Source organism: Cherax quadricarinatus, chromosome 72 (genome assembly GCF_038502225.1).
Source record: "Cherax quadricarinatus isolate ZL_2023a chromosome 72, ASM3850222v1, whole genome shotgun sequence".
Lineage (NCBI taxonomy): Eukaryota > Metazoa > Arthropoda > Malacostraca > Decapoda > Parastacidae > Cherax > Cherax quadricarinatus.
Window position 1 is genome coordinate 7843234 of NC_091363.1, and position 21042 is coordinate 7864275.

The 21042-nt window shown below is 38.7% G+C and overlaps 1 protein-coding gene across 1 annotated transcript; it reads left to right on the forward strand.

The window, feature by feature from the left end:
* Positions 1-371: 371 nt before the first annotated feature.
* Positions 372-19534, forward strand: LOC128701319 (centrosomal protein 43). Its single transcript, XM_070100368.1, has 8 exons — positions 372-748; positions 1982-2032; positions 2906-3116; positions 6380-6447; positions 6610-6989; positions 7126-7178; positions 13518-13681; positions 19108-19534. The coding sequence occupies exons 1-8, from the start codon at positions 662-664 to the stop codon at positions 19177-19179; spliced, it is 1086 nt and encodes a 361-aa protein (XP_069956469.1). The 5' UTR covers positions 372-661; the 3' UTR covers positions 19180-19534.
* The last annotated feature ends 1508 nt before the right edge of the window (positions 19535-21042 follow it).

Genomic DNA, 21042 nt, shown 5'->3' on the forward strand with positions numbered 1-21042 from the left:
AATAAGTATTGTGTTTAACTTAATAATTACGATACTTAACTAATTTATCTTACTAGCTAATGGATTGTTACACTAGTTTTTTTTGAAAAAAATAACAAAAAAACATAAAACAAATACAGAATTACTTAATCTTCAGTTAGTCTTAAGTTTGCTCGAAATACTCTGCATATAAAGGGGCTTTTGGCATGTACACCGAATTGTTATACACCTTTGTACAAACATGTATCATGCTAAAATAAAAATTATTATTATTATTATTATTATTATTATTATTATTATTATTATTATTATTATTATTGTAAGCCACTTGGTCTGAAATATTGGAGGTGGGTAAGCTGTCAGTGGCCGTTACAAACCCAACAAGGAGAACAGGAAGACAACAACAAACTGTACTGTATCCAACAGAAGATTGTACTGTATCCAACAGAAGATTGTACTGTATCCAACAGAAGATTGTACTGTATCCAACAGAAGAATAAGAAGATTGCACTGTATCCCGAGGAAGACGGCCATAACAAACTGCTCTATATCTTGAAGAAGAAGAAGAAGAAGGCTGCAACACGCCACTGTATATGGAAGAAGACCACAACAAACTACACTGTATCCTGAAGAAGAAAAACAACACTAGTGTAAAAAAGGACATTTGTTGAAGGTGTGAAACATGTCTATCGAGGAGGAAGAGGACGCTAGTCTGAAGGAACTGGTCACCAAGACTCTACATAACAAGGGCGTCTTGGGTAAAATACAGGTGAGAACATTATATTCAAACCAAACATCTCACTGGAAATACTCTGAGTTGTATTTACTAATTTACTTACCAAATTATTACATTGCTCTTGAGGATACACATAAAATAGGCACATAAAATGCAAAGTTATGTAATCAGGGTAATAAAGTCGTACGAGGATCCCAATGGAAATAAATCATTTTTTTTTTTGGGGGGGGGGGGGGGTTGTTATCCTAGGTAAATTACACTATGTATGATAATTGTACTTATGTGTATTTGTACCTAAATAAACTTACATGGTGGCAGATGCAGTTTAATGTGGACAGTTTCACATCAAGATGTATAAGTAATAGCTGTCCCAAGGTTATAGGTACCTCAACTTTACATATCCTTTATAACACTTCATTTGTGTAGTTAAATTTTGGTTACAATATTACAGACTAGATATAAATGTGCAGGTAAACAGGGGAGATAACAAATTTAATTCACTGTAACAGGAAACTTGTATAAACCATAGGCAGATTAGGGTCTCTGAACCTGCACTCTTTTGAAAGGAACAGAATGAGAGGAGATATGATTGAGATATACAAGTGGAAGACAGGTATAAATAATTTTTTTCCGAGGATAAATAAATGAGATATAAATTGAGTGCTGAGGATATGTGACCAAGAAAGAACTCAGAGCACTGGATGGCTAATACTGTACTTTATTCACAATACTTTAACTCCAGGTCAGAACTCGGCCATAATTTTAGTTTTTAATTAAAAGAGCTATCCGTGCCCTCACAAAAAATAGCTATTTCTTATGCAAACCATTATTTTAGGATCTGGAAGGCTCATTATAGGCAGTATTTTGCACTCTCAGGGTGCCTTGATGCTGATGAGGGGCTCTTGATCCAGAGAATTGAAGTTCCCTATCCCTTTCTTGGACTGAACTCATTGCCTTCTAGGCACTGTATGATCCCATGGGTTTAGCGCTTGCCATTCATTGTAATAATAATAATAATGTGACCCATGAGAATTGAGCACTTTTGTTTAATATACCTACCATGGTAATAATAATAATAATAATGATGTTCTGTAGAAATGAAGGAAGAGGGTACTGTGTACCTTATTCATTTATTTGCCATCAGTATAGAGAACCAAGTCTTCTATGCTTGGTTTTCATACCATTTATTTTTAATTAATTTTGGTTAAAAATTCTTTGCTATTATATTAATGAAATTTGTGTTTTTTTTTTTTTTTTTTTTTGCAGGCACAGTTACGAGCAAGTGTATTCTTAGCTCTGGAGGATGAGTTTAAAGATGTAAGTATTATACCTACAACACCCCCCTCTGTCTCTGTCTCTCTTTCTCTCTCCTTTTTTTCAGTAATAAAATTTTCAGCCACATAAATTATATGCTTATTTAATGGGAAAATTAAATTACCAGTAAGGTGAGGTGATGTACATCTTAATAAGTTGAGAATAAGTAATTGCTTACTGCAGTTTCAGCACACTATAATACTTGCTTTTTCCATTCACTCCAGTTCAGTACAGTGTAGTATATGAAAGTACAGTTGGAATACTAATACAGTTCTATTCTGGCCTGTAATAATTATGGTTGTGTTCTGGTATAGTAAGGTTCATAGACCCTGACCCAGTAGATGCACTGGAGGACTCACAACTGTAAAGCCATCAGAAGACTGTGAAGTCAGTACATCCCTGGGGAGAAACAAGGAGGGCTTACACGGTCCTTCAGGAAAGGAAATCACAGGACATATTGTTGTTCTGGAGAATCAAAGGCCAAAATTTGGTTAGGGAGGAAGGTTAAGAGGAAGTCTGAAATAGAGAAACCTATTTGAAGGTATTAATGAATCAAGAAATAGAGGGGGGCCTGCACGTTTTGGCCTCGAGTCAAGGCCTTTTTCGCAGGGTATCTTCAACAGCATACAGTATTTGCTGAAGAGGGCCTCAGTTAGAGGCTGAAATAAACACCCTCTTCATTATTTATTGTTTCATTTAAGTTTCCAAGTGGGGCTGTCCATTTCAAATATTGTACATGATTAAATTATACAGTATTTGATTATGTACTGTTTTGCTGCTGTTGCTTTTGCGTATAGGTCAAAATAACTAATGAAAAATTATGTACAGTATCTAACTAATTTTTTGCTTTTTTTTTTATTTTACTATTTTCTTCAGAAAAACATACCCCTGGTCAGTACGTCAGCTAGAAAACTATTAGGGACCCCTGAGGGTGCCACTGCAGCTGCCCTCATTCAGGATTTTCTCCAGTGCCTTGGGCTCGAATTCTCCCTTGCTGTTTTTGCACCTGAGTCTGGACATTCAACTGTCTGGAGTTTTCCTGGTACTGAAGCCCTTACGAGTAATCTCAGCTTGAGGACTGAGAAAGGTCAGTGGAAAATCTGTCAGTGATGCTTTTACAGTATAGTAATACCTACTTAGCTACCAGGATGCCTTTCAGAGAAATCAGTTGCTTAACAATTTTTACACTAAGGGAATCCTATTCCTATACACATCCATGCTATTATTATCTGAGAAATTATTTTCTAAAATGCATTTCCTATGAACACTATTCTAATGAAAGTATCAGGCAACTGTTGCCTATAAAAATGTATTGAGTGTGAAGTTAACAGGATTCTTACAGTATTTTAGATTATATTTAATATTTTCTTAGTTGTTTTTAGCAAAATACACTTTTTATTTGCATCTGACTGTTTGGTGAATGCGTGGTATGCTAATCCTTGTTAAGTAAAAGGACAGAAATGCAACTAATGTGACATTTTATTGTAGCAAGAATTTATATATATATATTTTTATTCTGTGAGGACTGCAGTATTCACTTATTTTTTCTTACTCCTTACCTTTGTACAGTGCGGTACAGTACAATAGAGTACAGTGCAGTACAGTATAGTACAGTGTGGTTGAGTACAGTACAGTATAGTCAGATTATTTCTGACTTCTTTAAATCTTAGATAAGTTCCGGGGTTGTCATGTTTCTTCTCGTAGTTCCAAGTCCATTGTCTTTCATTGCTCTGCAACACTTCCTGCTAAAGCATTTTTTGTTATGTATTGTTTTCCCTGTTTTGAAATAAATAAGATAGTCCTGCCGAATAAGCGTGAAATGAAAACCTGTTAATTTTTTGCACTCTGGTAAGATTTCCAATTTTTCTTACTGTCTCTTGAACATGCAAGATGAAAGGTAGATCTTACAAACTTTACATTACATTCATTATGTATGTGCTTCCACTTTTTCCATGTTTTTCTTAATAGTTCTTAATCCTGTAATATTTTCTTTTCATCCTAGGAGGCCTAGTCTGAGACTGAGCCATGTGTAACAATCCCAACACCACAAACAGATAACAGCTTGTTTTGTATTTTTTGCCTAACTCCTCATACATCTTGTTTATGTCTATTCCTTGTAAGCTTGTATTACCCTCTAAACTTGTATTCCAGTTATTTTTTTGAATTGCTGCTTTAGATAAACATAATATCTATTCTTATAAGTACATATATCAATTTTGAATGACAGCATTACTAGTTTATTATTATTATTAACACACTGGCCGATTCCCACCAAGGCAGGGTGGCCCGAAAAAGAAAAACTTTCACCATCATTCACTCCATCACTGTCTTGCCAGAAGGGTGCTTTACACTACAGTTTTTAAACTGCAACATTAACACCCCTCCTTCAGAGTGCAGGCACTGTACTTCCCATCTCCAGGACTCAAGTCCGGCCTGCCGGTTTCCCTGAATCCCTTCATAAATGTTACTTTGCTCATACTTCAACAGCACGTCAAGTATTAAAAACCATTTGTCTCCATTCACTCCTATCAAACACGCTCATGCGTGCCTGCTGGAAGTCCAAGCCCCTCGCACACAAAACCTCCTTTACCCCCTCCCTCCAACCTTTCCTAGACCGACCCCTATCCCGCCTTCCTTCCACTACAGACAGATACACTCTTGAAGTCATTCTGTTTCGCTCCATTCTCTCTACATGTCCGAACCACCTCAACAACCCTTCCTCAGCCCTCTGGACAACAGTTTTGGTAATCCCGCACCTCTTCCTAACTTCCAAACTACGAATTCTCTGCATTATATTCACACCACACATTGCCCTCAGACATGACATCTCCACTGCCTCCAGCCTTCTCCTCGCTGCAACATTCATCACCCACGCTTCACACCCATATAAGAGCGTTGGTAAAACTATACTCTCATACATTCCCCTCTTTGCCTCCAAGGACAAAGTTCTTTGTCTCCACAGACGCCTAAGTGCACCGCTCACCCTTTTCCCCTCATCAATTCTGTGATTCACCTCACCTTTCATAGACCCATCTGCTGACATGTCCACTCCCAAATATCTGAATACATTCACCTCCTCCATACTCTCTCCCTCCAATCTGATATCCAATTTTTCATCACCTAATCTTTTTGTTATCCTCATAACCTTACTGTTTCCAGTATTCACTTTTAATTTTCTTCTTTTGCATACCCTACCAAATTTGTCCACCAACCTCTGCAACTTCTCTTCAGAATCTCCCAAGAGCACAGTGTCATCAGCAAAGAGCAACTGTGACAACTCCCACTTTGTGTGATTCTTTATCTTTTAACTCCACGCCTCTTGCCAAGACCCTCGCATTTACTTCTCTTACAACCCCATCTATAAATATATTAAACAACCACAGTGACATCACACATCCTTGTCTAAGGCCTACTTTTACTGGGAAATAATCTCCCTCTTTCCTACATACTCTAACTTGAGCCTCACTATCCTCGTAAAAACTCTTCACTGCTTTCAGTAACCTACCTCCTACACCATACACCTGCAACATCTGCCACATTGCCCCCCTATCCACCCTGTCATATGCCTTTTCCAAATCCATAAATGCCACAAAAACCTCTTTAGCCTTATCTAAATACTGTTCATTTATATGTTTCACTGTAAACGCACCCCCTACCTTTCCTAAGCCTCCTTGTTCATCTGCTATCTTATTCTCCGTCTTACTCTTAATTCTTTCAATAATAACTCTACCATACACTTTACCAGGTATACTCAACAGACTTATCCTCCCTATAGGGTACAAATAAAAAAAATTAAAGTACCTATAACTGAGTGGTGATATTTGCAGTTTTGAACTGTAGTATTGGCATCCTTCTGCCAAGACAGTGATGGGGTGAACTATGGTGAAAGTGTGTTTTTCTTTTTTGGGTAGCCCTACCTCAATGGGAGATAGCCAGTTTGTTGAAAAAAAAATTGTAAAGCTAATGGTTGCTCTTATTCCTGTACCATTCCCTTCATAAGAGCCCAATGTTTATCAAAAGCTGTATTGAATTTTTGCATTTCCCACAATGAAATTTTAACAGTTCACCTTATTATTTAGCACTCCAAATTTTTGTCCTCATTCTTGTGTGTTTTGAGAGCATTGTGGGATGTGACAATTTGTGGTGTTGAATAACAGTAGGTGAATTAGCATATGCTTCCAATTACTTTGTTAAATTTGTTAACTTTAGATGCATCAGGTAGGTATAATTATATGAAAAGAATTATTAGTAAATTCTTAAACTTTATATGGTTTGCATTAAGTTTACAGTAAGAAAAAAAGATTTACTGTATATTGTTTGTTACTTTTCTAATAAAATTCTAATTTTCAGACCACAAGACTCCATTGCTAATGGAACTTCTGAGAGAGAGGAAATCTTCCGTCATTTCTCATACTGAGGTGAGCATTACTGTTGTGATACAGATAAACTTTTGTTGATTTCCTCTACAACCTATAATGTATTGGTCACTACTTCAGTATTATTACAGTGCTTCTTCTGTACTATATTTTAATGAATGTATTTTATGCTGAAATATTTCATAATCCTTTATTGTGTTTCAGAATAACAGCAGTGAAGTGAAACCGGCACTGAACAGAAATAAAGAACATTCCCAGTTGCCTGTTCTTAATGGTGTACTTCCTCACTCACATGCAACAAGTAGCAGTCAGTTACTTAAGACTCAACCAGAATCAAATCCTTCAAATATTTCCCTTAAAAATGGGGAACCTGATGGTCATGATGCATCTGAGAAAAGGGAGGCAGAGAAGAGAAATGCAATGAATAAAGCCAATAAAAACTTACCAAAAGAGACAGTAAATGATGGGACTGAGAATAGTACCGATGGTTTGTCTTTCAAGTTGACATCTGACAATGATTACCTTAGCTCAAGGAGTAAACCAGATAGACAAAAAGGAGGTGTTGACAGCAACACTGTTTGTGGGTATGCATGTTTTCAAATTAGTATGTAATATTTACTCTTAATTTTAGATCCAGTCTTTAGTACTCCTCTACTGGTTATTGAAATAAGTCATGTTAAATACTTCATGTAAAAGCTGAGAGTTCTGTTTTTTCTGCAGATTTCCTGCCTTGCCACCTGTGGAGAAGAATGACACTCATAACTCTCTGAATGGTAAAGAGAATCATTATTTGTTAATTTTTTCTCCTAAATGTTATGTAGCAATTTTTTTTTTTTAAATATGTTCGCCATTTCCCACCAAAGCAGAGTGACCCAAAAATAAAGAAAAACCCAGAAAGAAAGAAAAAACTTTCATAATTCAACACTTTCACTATCACTCATACATAATCACTCTCTTTGCAGAGGCACCCAGATATGACAGTTCAGATGTCCCTCCAAACTACCAATATCCCAAACCCCTCCTTTAAAGTGCAGGCATTGTACTTCCCATTTCTAGGACTTGAGTTAGCAAATCAGTTTCCCCGAATCCCTTCACAGTATATTACCCTGCTTACACTCCAACAGCTCGTCAGGTCTCAAAAACTATACGTCTCCATTCTCTCCTATCTAACATGCTCACGCACACTTGCTGGAAGTCCAAGCCCCTCTCTAACAAAACCACCTTTACCCCCTCCCTACAGCCTTTTTGGGGCCGACCCCTACCCTGCCTTCCTTTCCCTACAGATTTATACGCTCTCCAAGTCATTCTACTTTGTTCCATTCTCTCTAAATGACCAAATCATTTCAACAGCTCCTCTTCAGCCCTCTGACTAATACTTTTATTATCTCCACACCTCCTGATTTCCACACTTTGAATTATTTTTTTTTTTTTATCACACTGGCCGATTCCCACCAAGGCAGGGTGGCCCGAAAAAGAAAAACTTTCACCATCATTCACTCCATCACTGTCTTGCCAGAAGGGTGCTTTACACTACAGTTTTTAAACTACAACATTAACACCCCTCCTTCAGAGTGCAGGCACTGTACTTCCCATCTCCAGGACTCAAGTCCGGCCTGCAAGTTTCCCTGAACCCCTTCATAAATGTTACTTTGCTCACACTCCAACAGCACATCAAGTATTAAAAACCATTCGTCTCCATTCACTCCTATCAAACACGCTCACGCACGCCTGCTGGAAGTCCAAGCCCCTCGCACACAAAACCTCCTTTACCCCCTCTCTCCAACCTTTCCTAGGCCGACCCCTACCCCGCCTTCCTTCCACTACAGACTGATACACTCTTGAAGTCATTCTGTTTCGCTCCATTCTCTCTACATGTCCGAACCACCTCAACAACCCTTCCTCAGCCCTCTGGACAACAGTTTTGGTAATCCCGCACCTCCTCCTAACTTCCAAACTACTAATTCTCTGCATTATATTCACACCACACATTGCCCTCAGACATGACATCTCCACTGCCTCCAGCCTTCTCGCTGCAACATTCATCACCCATGCTTCACACCCATATAAGAGCGTTGGTAAAACTATACTCTCATACATTCCCCTCTTTGCCTCCAAGGACAAAGTTCTTTGTCTCCACAGACTCCTAAGTGCACCACTCATTCTTTTCCCCTCATCAATTCTATGATTCACCTCATCTTTCATAGACCCATCCGCTGACACGTCCACTCCCAAATATCTGAATACATTCACCTCCTCCATACTCTCTCCCTCCAATCTGATATTCAATCTTTCATCACCTAATCTTTTTGTTATCCTCATAACCTTACTCTTTCCTGTATTCACCTTTAATTTTCTTCTTTTGCACACCCTACCAAATTCATCCACCAATCTCTGCAACTTCTCTTCAGAATCTCCCAAGAGCACAGTGTCATCAGCAAAGAGCAGCTGTGACAACTCCCACTTTGTGTGTGATTCTTTATCTTTTAACTCCACGCCTCTTGCCAAGACCCTCGCATTTATTTCTCTTACAACCCCATCTACAAATATATTAAACAACCACGGTGACATCACACATCCTTGTCTAAGGCCTACTTTTACTGGGAAATAATTTCCCTCTTTCCTACATACTCTAACTTGAGCCTCGCTATCCTCATAAAAACTCTTCACTGCTTTCAGTAACCTACCTCCTACACCATACACTTGCAACATCTGCCACATTGCCCCCCTATCCACCCTGTCATACGCCTTTTCCAAATCCATAAATGCCACAAAGACCTCTTTAGCCTTATCTAAATACTGTTCACTTATATGTTTCACTTTGAATTCTCTGCATAATATTTACACCACTATAATTTTTACAATCTTTTTTGTCCCCCTTCCCTTTATATAAAGGAATTATGCACACTCTGCCAATCCCTAGGTACCTTACACTCTTTCATACCTTTATTAAACAAAAATACCAAACACTCGAACACTGTATCCCCGCCCCCCTACTTCTAACATTTTTGTCATGATCCCATCAGTTCCAGCTGCTTTACCCCCTTTCATTCTATGTAATGCCTCACACACCTCCCTCCCACTCACATCTTGCTCTTCTTCATTCCTAAAAGATGTTATACCTCCCTAGCCAGTGCTTGAAATAACTGCCTCCCTTTCTTCATCGACATATAATAGTTCCTCAAAATATTCCTGCCATCTTCCCAATACCTCCATCTCCCCATCTACTAACTCCCCTATTCTGTTTTTAACTGACAGTCAAACCTTGGTTTTCACATGCCCTAGCTTTCGTATGATTTGGTTTTCGACTACTTTTTTCATCAAAATTTTGTACCAGTTTTCATACAGTTGAAAATGGTCCATACAGAGCTTGTCTGCCTGCCCGCGTGACTCATCCACTCATTTCCTGGAATTGAGCGCCCATACAAAGCATCCCATGTGTTGGTGACTCGGCCTGCTTTTGTTTCTCGTTGAGTGAGCATCACCCCGCGCGTTCATCCGAAACATTTCGTAATAGTCCATTTTTTGTGTTTGCTTATTGAGTGCGACTGCTAAATAAACCACCCTGGGGCCAATGAAAGTTCTGAATGCCAGCCCTTTGATAAAGAAGGCGAGAAACATGATAGAATTCAGGAAAGAACTCATAGTAAAGTACGAAAGTGGCGTACGTGTGGCCGATCTCGCCAGGATGTATGGGAAGTCTGCATCAACAATCAGTTCTATCCTGGTGAATAAAAAAAAATCAAGGAAGCGGATGTTGCGGAAGGGGTAAATGTGCTAACGAAACAGAGATTGCAAACAATCGAAGATGTTGAGAAGTTGTTGGTGTGGATCAACGGAAAACAGTTAGTGGGAGATAGTGTTTTGGAGGTGTTAATTTGCAAAAAGGCAAGGCAGTTGCATGCGAATCTCGCAAAGAAAATGCCTGGAACAAATGCTGCTGTTAGTGAATTTAAGGCCAGCAGAGGCTGGTTCGACAAATTCAAGAAGTGAACTGGCATACACAGTGTGGTCAGGCATGGCAAGGCTGCAAGTTCAGCCCCACGTTTGTCTGAAGAATTTGTTGATGAATTCAAGGAGTACGTAGAGGCTGAAGGATTCCTCCCCAACAAGTCTTCAATTGTGATGAAACAGGCCTCTTTTGGAAGAAAATGCCAGAGAGGACCTACATCACGCAGGAGGAAAAGGCACTGCCAGGACACAAGCCTATGAAGGATAGGCTAACTCTTTTGTCCTGTGGGGATTTCCAAGAGAAGTCTTTACCGGTGTATCACTCTGCAAATCCCCAAGTGTTCAAGAAAAACAATGTCATCAAGAGTAAATTGTGTGTGATGTGGAAGGCTAACAATAAGGCATGAATCACGAGGCACATTTTCATTGAGTGGGTCAATGAAGTGTTTGGCCCGAGTGTGAAGAAATACCTCCTGGAAAATCAGTTGCCACTCGAGTTCCTCCTGGTAATGGACAATGCTCCTGCTCATCCTCCAGGCCTGGAAAACCAGTTGTTGGAGGAGTTTAGTTTCATCACAGTGTAGTTCTTACCCCCTAATGCCACTCCTCTCATCCAACCCATGGACCAGCCAGTTATTTCAAACTTCAAAAAACTCTACACCAAAGCACTGTTTCGAAGGTGCTTTGAAGCGACCTCAGAAACTGGATTAACCCTAAGAGAGTTCTGGAGGAATCGCTTCAGTATCCTCAATTGCATAAGCCTTATAGATAAGGCTTGGCAGGGAGTGACTTCCAGGACGATGAACTCTGCTTGTAGAAAATTGTGGCCAGAATGTGTCCTTGAGAAGGAGTTTGAAGGGTTTGAGGCTGACCCTGATGACCCTATGCCTATTGTGGAATCTGTTGTCTTTGGGGAAGTCCATGGGGTTGGATGTGAGTGGCCAGGATGTGGAAGAGTTGGTAGACAACCACAGGGAAGAGCTAACCACTGAAGAGCTGCAAGACCTTCAGCTGGAACAGCAACAGACAGCAGCTGAGGAAATTGCTTCAGAGGAGGAGGGAGAGAGAGGGACGAATGTGCCTTCTTCAGTGATTAAGGACGTGTGCGCAAAGTGGAATGAGTTGCAACGTTTTGTGGAGAATATATCACCCTAGAAGAGACGCCAGAAACGGATCTCCCTGGACAGATTTTTTGTGCGACAGGGGTCCAGTGACTCTCAAGCTGGTCCTAGTGCCAGTAAAAGACAAAGAAAAGAAGTAACCCCGGATAGGGCCTTGATACCTGAATTCCTTATGGATGGGGATTCACCTTCAAAACAATAACCTCTCCTCCTCCCTCTCCCCTCCTCGCCATCTTCCATATCCCAACAAGAGTCATCAATGAAGGTAAAAGTGATGTTAAATGTTCATTTATCCATTTCTTTTATCATTTATATTTATATCTCATTGTTTTCTGTATGTAAAACTATAGTTATTCTCTATAAAATGTATTTTTTGTTAATATTTTTGGGTGTCTGGAACGGATTAATTGGATTTGCATCATTTCTTATGGAAAATATTGCTTCAGTTTTCATACAATTCCGTTTTTGTCAGACTTTTTCGAACGGATTAATCACGAAAACCAAGGTTCCACTGTATATTATATTATATTATCTTTAATTGGGAAGCTTGAAGTTATAAATTAGTGATTTGATACTTTATATACTTAGTTTTCTTGCCTTAGGGCCAATTATATAAACTATTTGCAATCCTATACTTTGATTAGGGTTGTGGAATATTGAAGACTGTTTGAAGATCAAAGTTCTTTTAGTTTTAAGTTATTAATGGTCTCGTTAGATTATATATGTGATACATAAAAAGTGCATGTTGACTTAAACTTTAATAACTGCAGTAAATATGCACAATACTACAGTAAATATGGATTTAGATATATTTCTTAGATGAGCTTCAATACTGCCATAAGGAATGAGAAGTTATTGTGAGTAGGTGGTCCAGTGGACTAGCACTGTTTTAATACCTGGGCACCTGGCACCACTCTACAAGAACTGTCAGGTTACATTAATAGTTTGATATGTCTTGAATGGCCAGATGTGCTTACTTGGTCTGCCCTCCTTTTCGATGGTCCCGTCCTTAATGGAAAATTACTATGATTTCGTGACTACCATCAGGTTTCTTTATTTGAAACTACTGCTGCTCCTTTCTATCATTGTCTTTTCCTACCTTTCTGTACATTTTTCCCTTTGCAATTTTTCACCTCTGTCATATAACATTGCATGACCCAAAAGGGTTTAGTGCTTTCCTGGATGTAAAAGTGTTCTGATGCAGAGAATTTTCTTCTGAGGGCCATAGCTTTTTCAGGTATTACAGTGTATCGTATCTCCTGTATTACAGTTGATTTCATTACAGCTCAGAACATTAGAGCATTACAAAGGTTAAAGAAAACTTGCTTAAATCAGGTACTGTATTAACATTTTTACACCCTCAAGGAAAATTCTTTGATGCTGATGGGAGCTGTATGATCCTATGAGTTTAGTGCTTCCCTTGACAACGATGATGATGATGATGCAGTAACAATAAATATGCTAGAATAATACAGTCAGTGCTTATATAAAGCTCCTCTCTATAGTACAATTTTTTGTAAATGTAGTTGAAAAGGTGCATTGAAAATTGAATAGAATGTTCTGTAAAGGCCTTTCCTTGAGCTATTTAATTCTGGACATACTTATTCAGTCACATTTACAATAATTGCACTGTATGAAAGAGCTTTATGAGACTTGACACTACTAATAATAATAATACAAATACAGTGGACCCCCGGTTAACGATATTTTTTCATTCCAGAAGTATGTTCAGGTGCCAGTACTGACCGAATTTTTTCCCATAAGGAATATTGTGAAGTACGTTAGTCTATTTCAGACCCCCAAACATACACGTACAAACGCACTTACATAAATACACTTACATAATTGGTCGCATTTGGAGGTGATCGCTAAGCGGGGGTCCACTGTAGTAATAAACTATAATAATGGTAATAATGATACTGTAATAATGTTTTACATTTATAAATAGTAAACTTTTAATGAACAGTTAAAGCACATGATTTGTTAATGTTGGGGAGAACATGCATTTGCAAAATAAACCTCAGATTTTCTTTTCATTGATAGGTGAAGAAAAGCAATATGAGGACGACTTTTCATCAATGAGTGATAAAGAAGAGCATGATGGAGATGATGAAGTTGAAGAGGAGGAGGAGGAAGGCATCGAAGAAGCTGAAGATATTGATGAATCTATTTCAATTGATGATCTAATTAATTCCAGTGCCTCAGGTGTAAGTTGGTCATTTGTAACTTTTTTCATTAGAATTTGTAAATGTTTTCCATGATAAATGATGCTAGAGGTAGGGATAGGGGTTATCCTAGGAACATTTGAAGGGAGGGAGATGGAAAGAAGGTTTTAATATTTAGAAGCTTGAGCATCTAGCAGGCTTGTATTAGTATGTAAGGAGTGAATGGAGACATAGTTTTAATGGATGTTTTGTTGGAGTGAAAACAAGGTAACATGAAGAGATTCAGGGAAACCAGTTTCCCAGACTTGAGTCCTGCAAGTGGGAAGGGCAGGTTAATCTGAATTCTAATGTCAGCACACTTCTGGCAAGTCAGCAATTGAATGAATGATGATGAATGTGTTTCCTTCTTTAGGTCACCCTGCCTTGGCAGGGGGCAGTCATTGAAGTAAAAAAAAAAAAAAAGAAAAAGTTGTGGACCTATCACTTTGGAAATACAACAGTGGTTGGTGATGAGCAGGCTGTGCCCTGATCGGTATCATTACCAGTATGATTATTATTATTATTATTATTATTATTATTATTATTATTATTACTATTATTCTTTCAACAAACCAGCCGTATCCCACCTAGGCGGGGTGGCCCAAAAGGAAAAACGAAAGTTTCTCCTTTTACATATAGTAATATATACAGGAGAAGAGGTTACTAGCTCCTTGCTCCCGGCATTTTAGTCGCCTCTTACAACACGCATGGCTTACGGAGGAAGAATTCTGTTCCACTTCCCCATGAAGATAAGAGGAAATAAACAAGAACTAGAAAGAAAATAGAAGAAAACCCAGATGGGTGTGTGTATATATGTTTGTACATGTATGTGTAGTGTGACCTAAATGTAAGTAGAAGTAGCAAGACGTACCTGAAATCTTGCATGTTTATGAGACAGAAAAAAAGGACACCAGCAATCCTACCATCATGTAAAACAATTACAGGCTTTCATTTTACATTCACTTGGCAGGACGGTAGTACCTCCCTGGGTGGTTGCTGTCTACCAGCCTACTACCTAGAATTATTATTATTATTATTATTCTTTCTTCTTTCAACACACCGGCCGTATCCCACCGAGGCGGGGTGGCCCAAAAAAAAAAAACGAAAGTTTCTCCTTTTACATTTAGTAATATATACAGGAGAAGAGGTTACTAGCCCCTTGCTCCCGGCATTTTGGTCGTCTCTTACAACACGCATGGCTTACGGAGAAAGAATTCTGTTCCACTTCTCCATGGAGATAAGAGGAAATAAACAAGAATAAGAACTAGAAAGAAAATAGAAAACCCAGAGGGGTGTGTATATATGTACTTGTACATGTATGTGTAGTGTGACCTAAGTGTAAGTAGCAGTAGCAAGACATACCTGAAATCTTGCATGTTCATGAGACAGAAAAATGGACACCAGCAATCCTACCATCATGTAAACAATTACAGGCTTTCGTTTTACACTCACTTGGCAGGACGGTAATACCTCCCTGGGCGGTTGCTGTCTACCAGCCTACTACCTAGAATTATTATTATTATTATTATTATTATTATTCTTTCAACGTACCAGCCGAATCCCACCGAGGTGGGGTGACCCAAAAGGAAAAATGAAAGTTTCTCCTTTCAAATTTAGTAATATATACAGGAGAAGGGGTTACTAGCCCCTTGCTCCCGGCATTTCAGTCGCCTCTTACGACACGCATGGCTTGCGGAGGAAGAATTCTGTTCCACTTCCCCATGGAGATAAGACGAAATAAACAAGAACAAGAACTAGAAAGAAAATAGAAGAAAACCCAGAGGGGTGTGTATACGTATATGTGCTTGTACATGTATGTGTAGTGTGACCTAAGTGTAAGTAGAAGTAGCAAGACATACCTGAAATCTTGCATGTTCATGAGACAGAAAAATGGACACCAGCAATCCTACCATCATGTAAAACAATTACAGGCTTTCGTTTTACACTCACTTGGCAGGACGGTAGTACCTCCCTGGGCGGTTGCTGTCTACCAGCCTACTACCTAGAATTATTATTATTATTATATTTGTGTAAAGATATAAAGCTGAGGGGTTCAGTTAACAGTGAATATTAAAGGGATGGCTGATATTATGGTTAATGGTAAAAGTGTTGAGGGCAAGTATAAGGACAAAAGAAGGGAGCCATGGTTTCTGTGGCACCCAGTAAATTGATTTCAGTTAAGTCAGAGAGAATCTGCATGAAAAGTAGGAGTTTCAAAAGGGAGGGGGGAGGATAGACAGATGCACACAAGGAGCTATGATGTGGGCCTTGCAAGAGTAGACATTCTCTCTAAAACCTGCATGGCCATAGTTAATTAAGACCAGCTCATTGATTCATGTGGGTCAGCACTGAACCTCCTATTATGATAGAGCTTCATTCATCTTAGATACATGAGAATATGACTCACGAAATCGTAATGACACGATTGCAAACAAATCATACAACGGGCGGGGTTAGAACCTGCGATCAGAGAGTCGTAAAACTCCAGACCAACACGTTAGCCACTGGGCCACCTAGCTACAATAAGATTCATTCAACTAGGTATATTTATACACCATAGGAAGGTTAGCATAGGCACTACTGTGATCACAAATGCAAGTTTTTACAGATGAATCTCCTGCTAGAATGGCCATGACAAACTAGCTCAAGACCCCTCAAAGCCGTCAACATGACTCACGAAATCGTAATGACACGATTGTAAAGAAACCATAACACGGGTGGGGTTAGAACCCCTAGTTGGATGAATCTTATTGTAGCTAGCTGACCTAGTGGCTAACATGTCGGTCTGGAGTTTTATGACTCTGACCGTGGGTTCCAACCCCACCCATGGTATGGTTTACATGAGAATAGCTGGTCCACTAGTATAGAAGTCATTCATGGCATCTGCAGTGCCTTTAATTCCTCCACCATGAATAAATGGCTATCTGCAGAGGGTCTAGCTCTGGAACTAAATTTTTAGGATAGCAATGAAGAAAAATTATACTGTACATGTATATAGAATGTTGAAAGTGAACATAGAAAAGAGAAAGGTGATGAGGGTATCAAATGATTTAGATAAAGAAAAATTGGATATCTAATTGGGGAGGAGGAGTATGGAAGAAGTGAATGTTTTCAGATACAGTGGAACCTCAAATATCGAACTTTCTTCGGTTCAGAAGGCTGCTCGAGTGCCACTACCGAATGAATTTATTCCCATCAGGAATAATGTAAATTAGATTAGACCATTTAAGACCCTCAAAAATACACTTATAAAAGCACTTACGAAAATACACTTACATAATTGGTTGAGTTGGGAGCGGTTCGATTTTTGAGGTTCCACTGTATTTGGGAGTTGACATATCAGCGGATGAATTTATGAAGGATGAGGTTAATCATAGAATTGATGAGGGAAAAAAGGTGAGTGGTGCGTTGAGGTATATATGGAGATAAAGAACGTTTTCTATGGAAGCAAAGAAGGGAATGTATGAAAGTATAGTGGTACCAACACTCTTATATGGGTGTGAAGCTTGGGTTGTAAATGCTGCAGCGAGGAGGCAGTGGAGATGTCCTGTCTAAGGGCAATGTGTGGTGTAAATATTATGCAGAAAATTTGGAGTGTGGAAATTAGGAGAAGGTGTGGAGTTAATAAAAGTATTAGTCAGAGGGCCAAAGAGGGGTTGTTGAGGTGGTTTGGTCATTTAGAGAGAATGGATCAAAGTAGAATGACATGGAGAGAGTATAAATTTGTAGGGGAAGGAAGGCGGGGTAGGGGTCGTCCTCGAAAGGGTTGGAGGGAGGGGGTAAAGGTTTTGTGGGCGAGGGGCTTCTACTATCAGCAAGCGTGCGTGAGCATGTTAGGAGTGAATGGAGATGAATGGTATTTGGGACCTGGCGAGCTGTTGGAGCGTGAACATGATAATATTTAGTGAAGGGATTCAGGGAAACTGGTTATTTTATATAGTCGGACTTCAGTCCTGGAAATGGGAAGTACAATGCCTGCACTTTAACCCTTTGAGGGTCGACAGGCCCTCTCCGAAACTCGTTCTCAGGGTCGGCCAAATTTAAAAAAAAAAAAAAAAATTCTCTTATGAAAAGATAGAGAATCTTTTCCCGATCATAAGGACACCAAAAGTTTGAAATTTGATGGAAAACTTACGGAATTATGCTCTCACGAAGTTAGCGGTCTCGGGGATGTTTACGCATCGGCGATTTTGCCCACTTTGAGCCCCATTTTCGGCCAATTCCACTGTACTAGTCGACAAAAAACATGAATATTTCGCTAGAACTCCATTTTTTCTATCGAATGGGTGCAAGAAACCACCCATTTATGAAATTCAACTATCCAGTACAGTGGTCAGAATTTAGCAATTACGCCAATTTCATACAAATTTCAAAAGATGCCAATTTCCAAATAGGGTCCAGAATAAACAAGAAAGACATTCCTGGCACTAAAATGACATTTCCTCTGGTCATTAGTCACGTCTCAAGGCCCCTCTTATAGTCTTTTGCTTTCCACTTTGAATTTTTATTCTCACAAAAAATATAAGATTTACTGTTATGCAGACTACTGCATTAGTGTAAAAAATGGTATAAATATTATTGGCGCACTTGTGAAAGAATATTGGACTCACCAGTTGACGTGTATTGGACCATTGGCACGATTTGTTTACTTTTGAAATTTGGTAAAAATCGAACATTTCTGCTACTTTGAGCTCAATTTGAAGGTATCTTTCATTGTAAAACCAGTCAAAATCATCTCAATTTCTGTAATATGTCTTCCATTCTATAAAATGAGACCAAGAAAACTAGAATACAACAATAAATACCATACGAAAATACAGTGCAAATTCGCTGTTTTATTCCAAAAAAACGGTCAAAGTTTTTTTTTTCTCATTATGCACTGTGTGCTGCAGGATTTTTTTTAGACTGTGCACACTGACCACATAGACCCATTCTTTCATATGAAGGCCTACCAGCTTTCTCCCACTAGATTTGAGGGCGCTAGAATTTAGGCGTACTAGTACGTCAAAAACCCTGGGTCGTAAGCCGTACTAGTACGTCCGAAACCCTCAGAGGGTTAAAGGAAGGGTTTGGGATAAGTTGTGTATCTTTATACGTATATACTTCTAAACTGTTGTATTCTGAGCACCTCTGCAAAAACAGTGATTATGTGTGAGCGAGGTGAAAGTATTGAATGTTGATGAAAGTATTTTCTTTTTGGGGATTTTCTTTCTTTTTGGGTCACCCTGGGAGACGACCGACTTGTTAAAAAAAAAAAAAATAGAATGTCATGTTTACAGTATCAATTGTGCAGTATTATAATGATTTATCAAGCAAATAATTAGATTTGTTGCTTTCTGTGAATATTGCATAATCATAATTGTAAACAGTTTCTTATTATGTAGCATGGACAATTCCTCTTAATGCATTATATAATTTCTTCTTCTCAGGGGTCAGATCACACCAAGGATGTGTCACTGTCCCAAGCAAGTGATGTGGCAAGCTATCAGGAGAGCCTCTGATATACCATTTACTTCACACACTGCCCACTGCATGTGCAGCAGTGATAGATTAATGAAAATTATCACACTAAATTCGTTTTCTGTTTCCACATTATATGGATCATTCCCTTTGTAAAAATTCAATTAGGTGATAACTTTCTCATGTTTAACTTCAGTTTGATTAAATTATACATAAGCTTCCATAGTTGGAAAGGTACAAAGTACTGATATGATGAACAATAAGACATATATATTGCTTTTGTGTCTCATTGCCCACAGACCTTGTTCTTGAAGAAATTGCCTGCTGTAATTGTGTACGAACTATTATTTCTTGCATCAGATTTGTTGTTCCTGGTGAATACATTCTTTATCTTGAGTTTTTCGTTGTCACTTCCCTATAACAGTATGCACTACCTTGTAATAATATTCTTCTCTGTAAATCATCAAACTATTAAATGAATAAGGCTCTTTTAAGTTAGTAGACTCTCCTTCATATTAATCACATACTGTATTTTCCGGCATATAAGACGATGTTTCCAAGCAGTTGGTAAATAACTGTTAGAGTATAACCCAAAGCCTACCCTTGACCCTGGCCTTGTGCTAGCATAAAAGGCACAGGCTTATTTTCCAAGAGTTTATGTGGGGGGCAAAAGGCACACCTTATAAGCCAGAAAATATGGTATCTCTCAAGTAATTACCTCTGCATCCTTACAAATAATTCTTTATAATGTACTACAGCCTCAACTCCCTTAGTGACATACTTGTTTACCGACGCCTTGGACTTACAACGGGCTCTCTGACCAGTATGCATACCTATACATGTATAATGTATATTAGAGCTGATTTCCTCTATTCTGTTTATTACAATATACAGTACACTTCTGTATAAACATTTAAAAATATTCCAGAAATGTTATAAATGGTGCAAAGGTGACATTAAAATAATATAAAAAAAATAGTTGACACAAACCCACTACCATTGTAATATGTATGCTCCTCACTTAATTAACTACGAATTCATTTACTAACATGGTCTTAGGAACGGAACTCCATCGGTTAGTGAGGAGAGGCTGTATATAACTTTAGCTTGTTTTGCTTTGATAATTTTCTACCTTGTGCATATCTTTACTTGTTGCAGCCCCTTTCTTGAGCTGTTCAATAAGTGTTCAGTACATTCTAATTCTTATTAATGTGACCACCCAATTGTTGTTGGGGCTCAGTTTTCTTTTAGTTATAATACTATTGTTACTTTATTATTGTGTTCCTTGGTATTTAGTCGCTTTTCTTTCTTGCATTTTTTATTGCAGCAGCATTAACTCTGATGATGCACATCCCACCTTTTTTTTATAAAGAAAGTGAAAGATGATGTATTGGCAGTTCTTGTGGGAGAGGTTTCCAGGTGGTGATCAGTGTTGCATGATCCTCTCAAGTTTGGCTCTTAATTTGGTTATTATTATTCTTTCAACAAACTGGCTGTATCACACTTGAGGTAGGGTGCCCGCCCCCCCCAAAAAAAAAAAGTTTCTCTTTTTAACTTTAGTAATGTATACAGGAGAAGGGGTTATGAGCCCCTTGCTTCTGGTTATTATTATTATATGATTGAGGTGTGTGGGCTGTGTCAGAGTTGCTTGCTTGTCATCTCTGGATAGATAACCTTGAGCGAATTTGTCCTTTGGTGCGTGGACAGTCCATGAATTATATTGTTGTATAATGGGGGAGGCTGATTTCATAGTCAAGGCAAGGCTAAGGTTTGAGATACAGATAGGGTAGATTGAACACCAGTACCAGTTATGGGCAACAAGTGGATACCTCAAAGCAGTTCTGGGTTCTGAAGTGGATTCATAGCTGTTCTGGGGTCAGTGTTGCAGTCACTAAAGATCGAGA

Coding starts and splice junctions, on each gene's coding strand:
- LOC128701319 (XM_070100368.1), top strand. CDS start 662: ATGTCTATCGAGGAGGAAGAGGACGCTAGTCTGAAGGAACTGGTCACC. Junction 749..1,981: donor GCGTCTTGGGTAAAATACAG/GTGAGAACATTA, acceptor TTTTTTTTGCAG/GCACAGTTACGAGCAAGTGT. Junction 3,117..6,379: donor CAGCTTGAGGACTGAGAAAG/GTCAGTGGAAAA, acceptor TCTAATTTTCAG/ACCACAAGACTCCATTGCTA.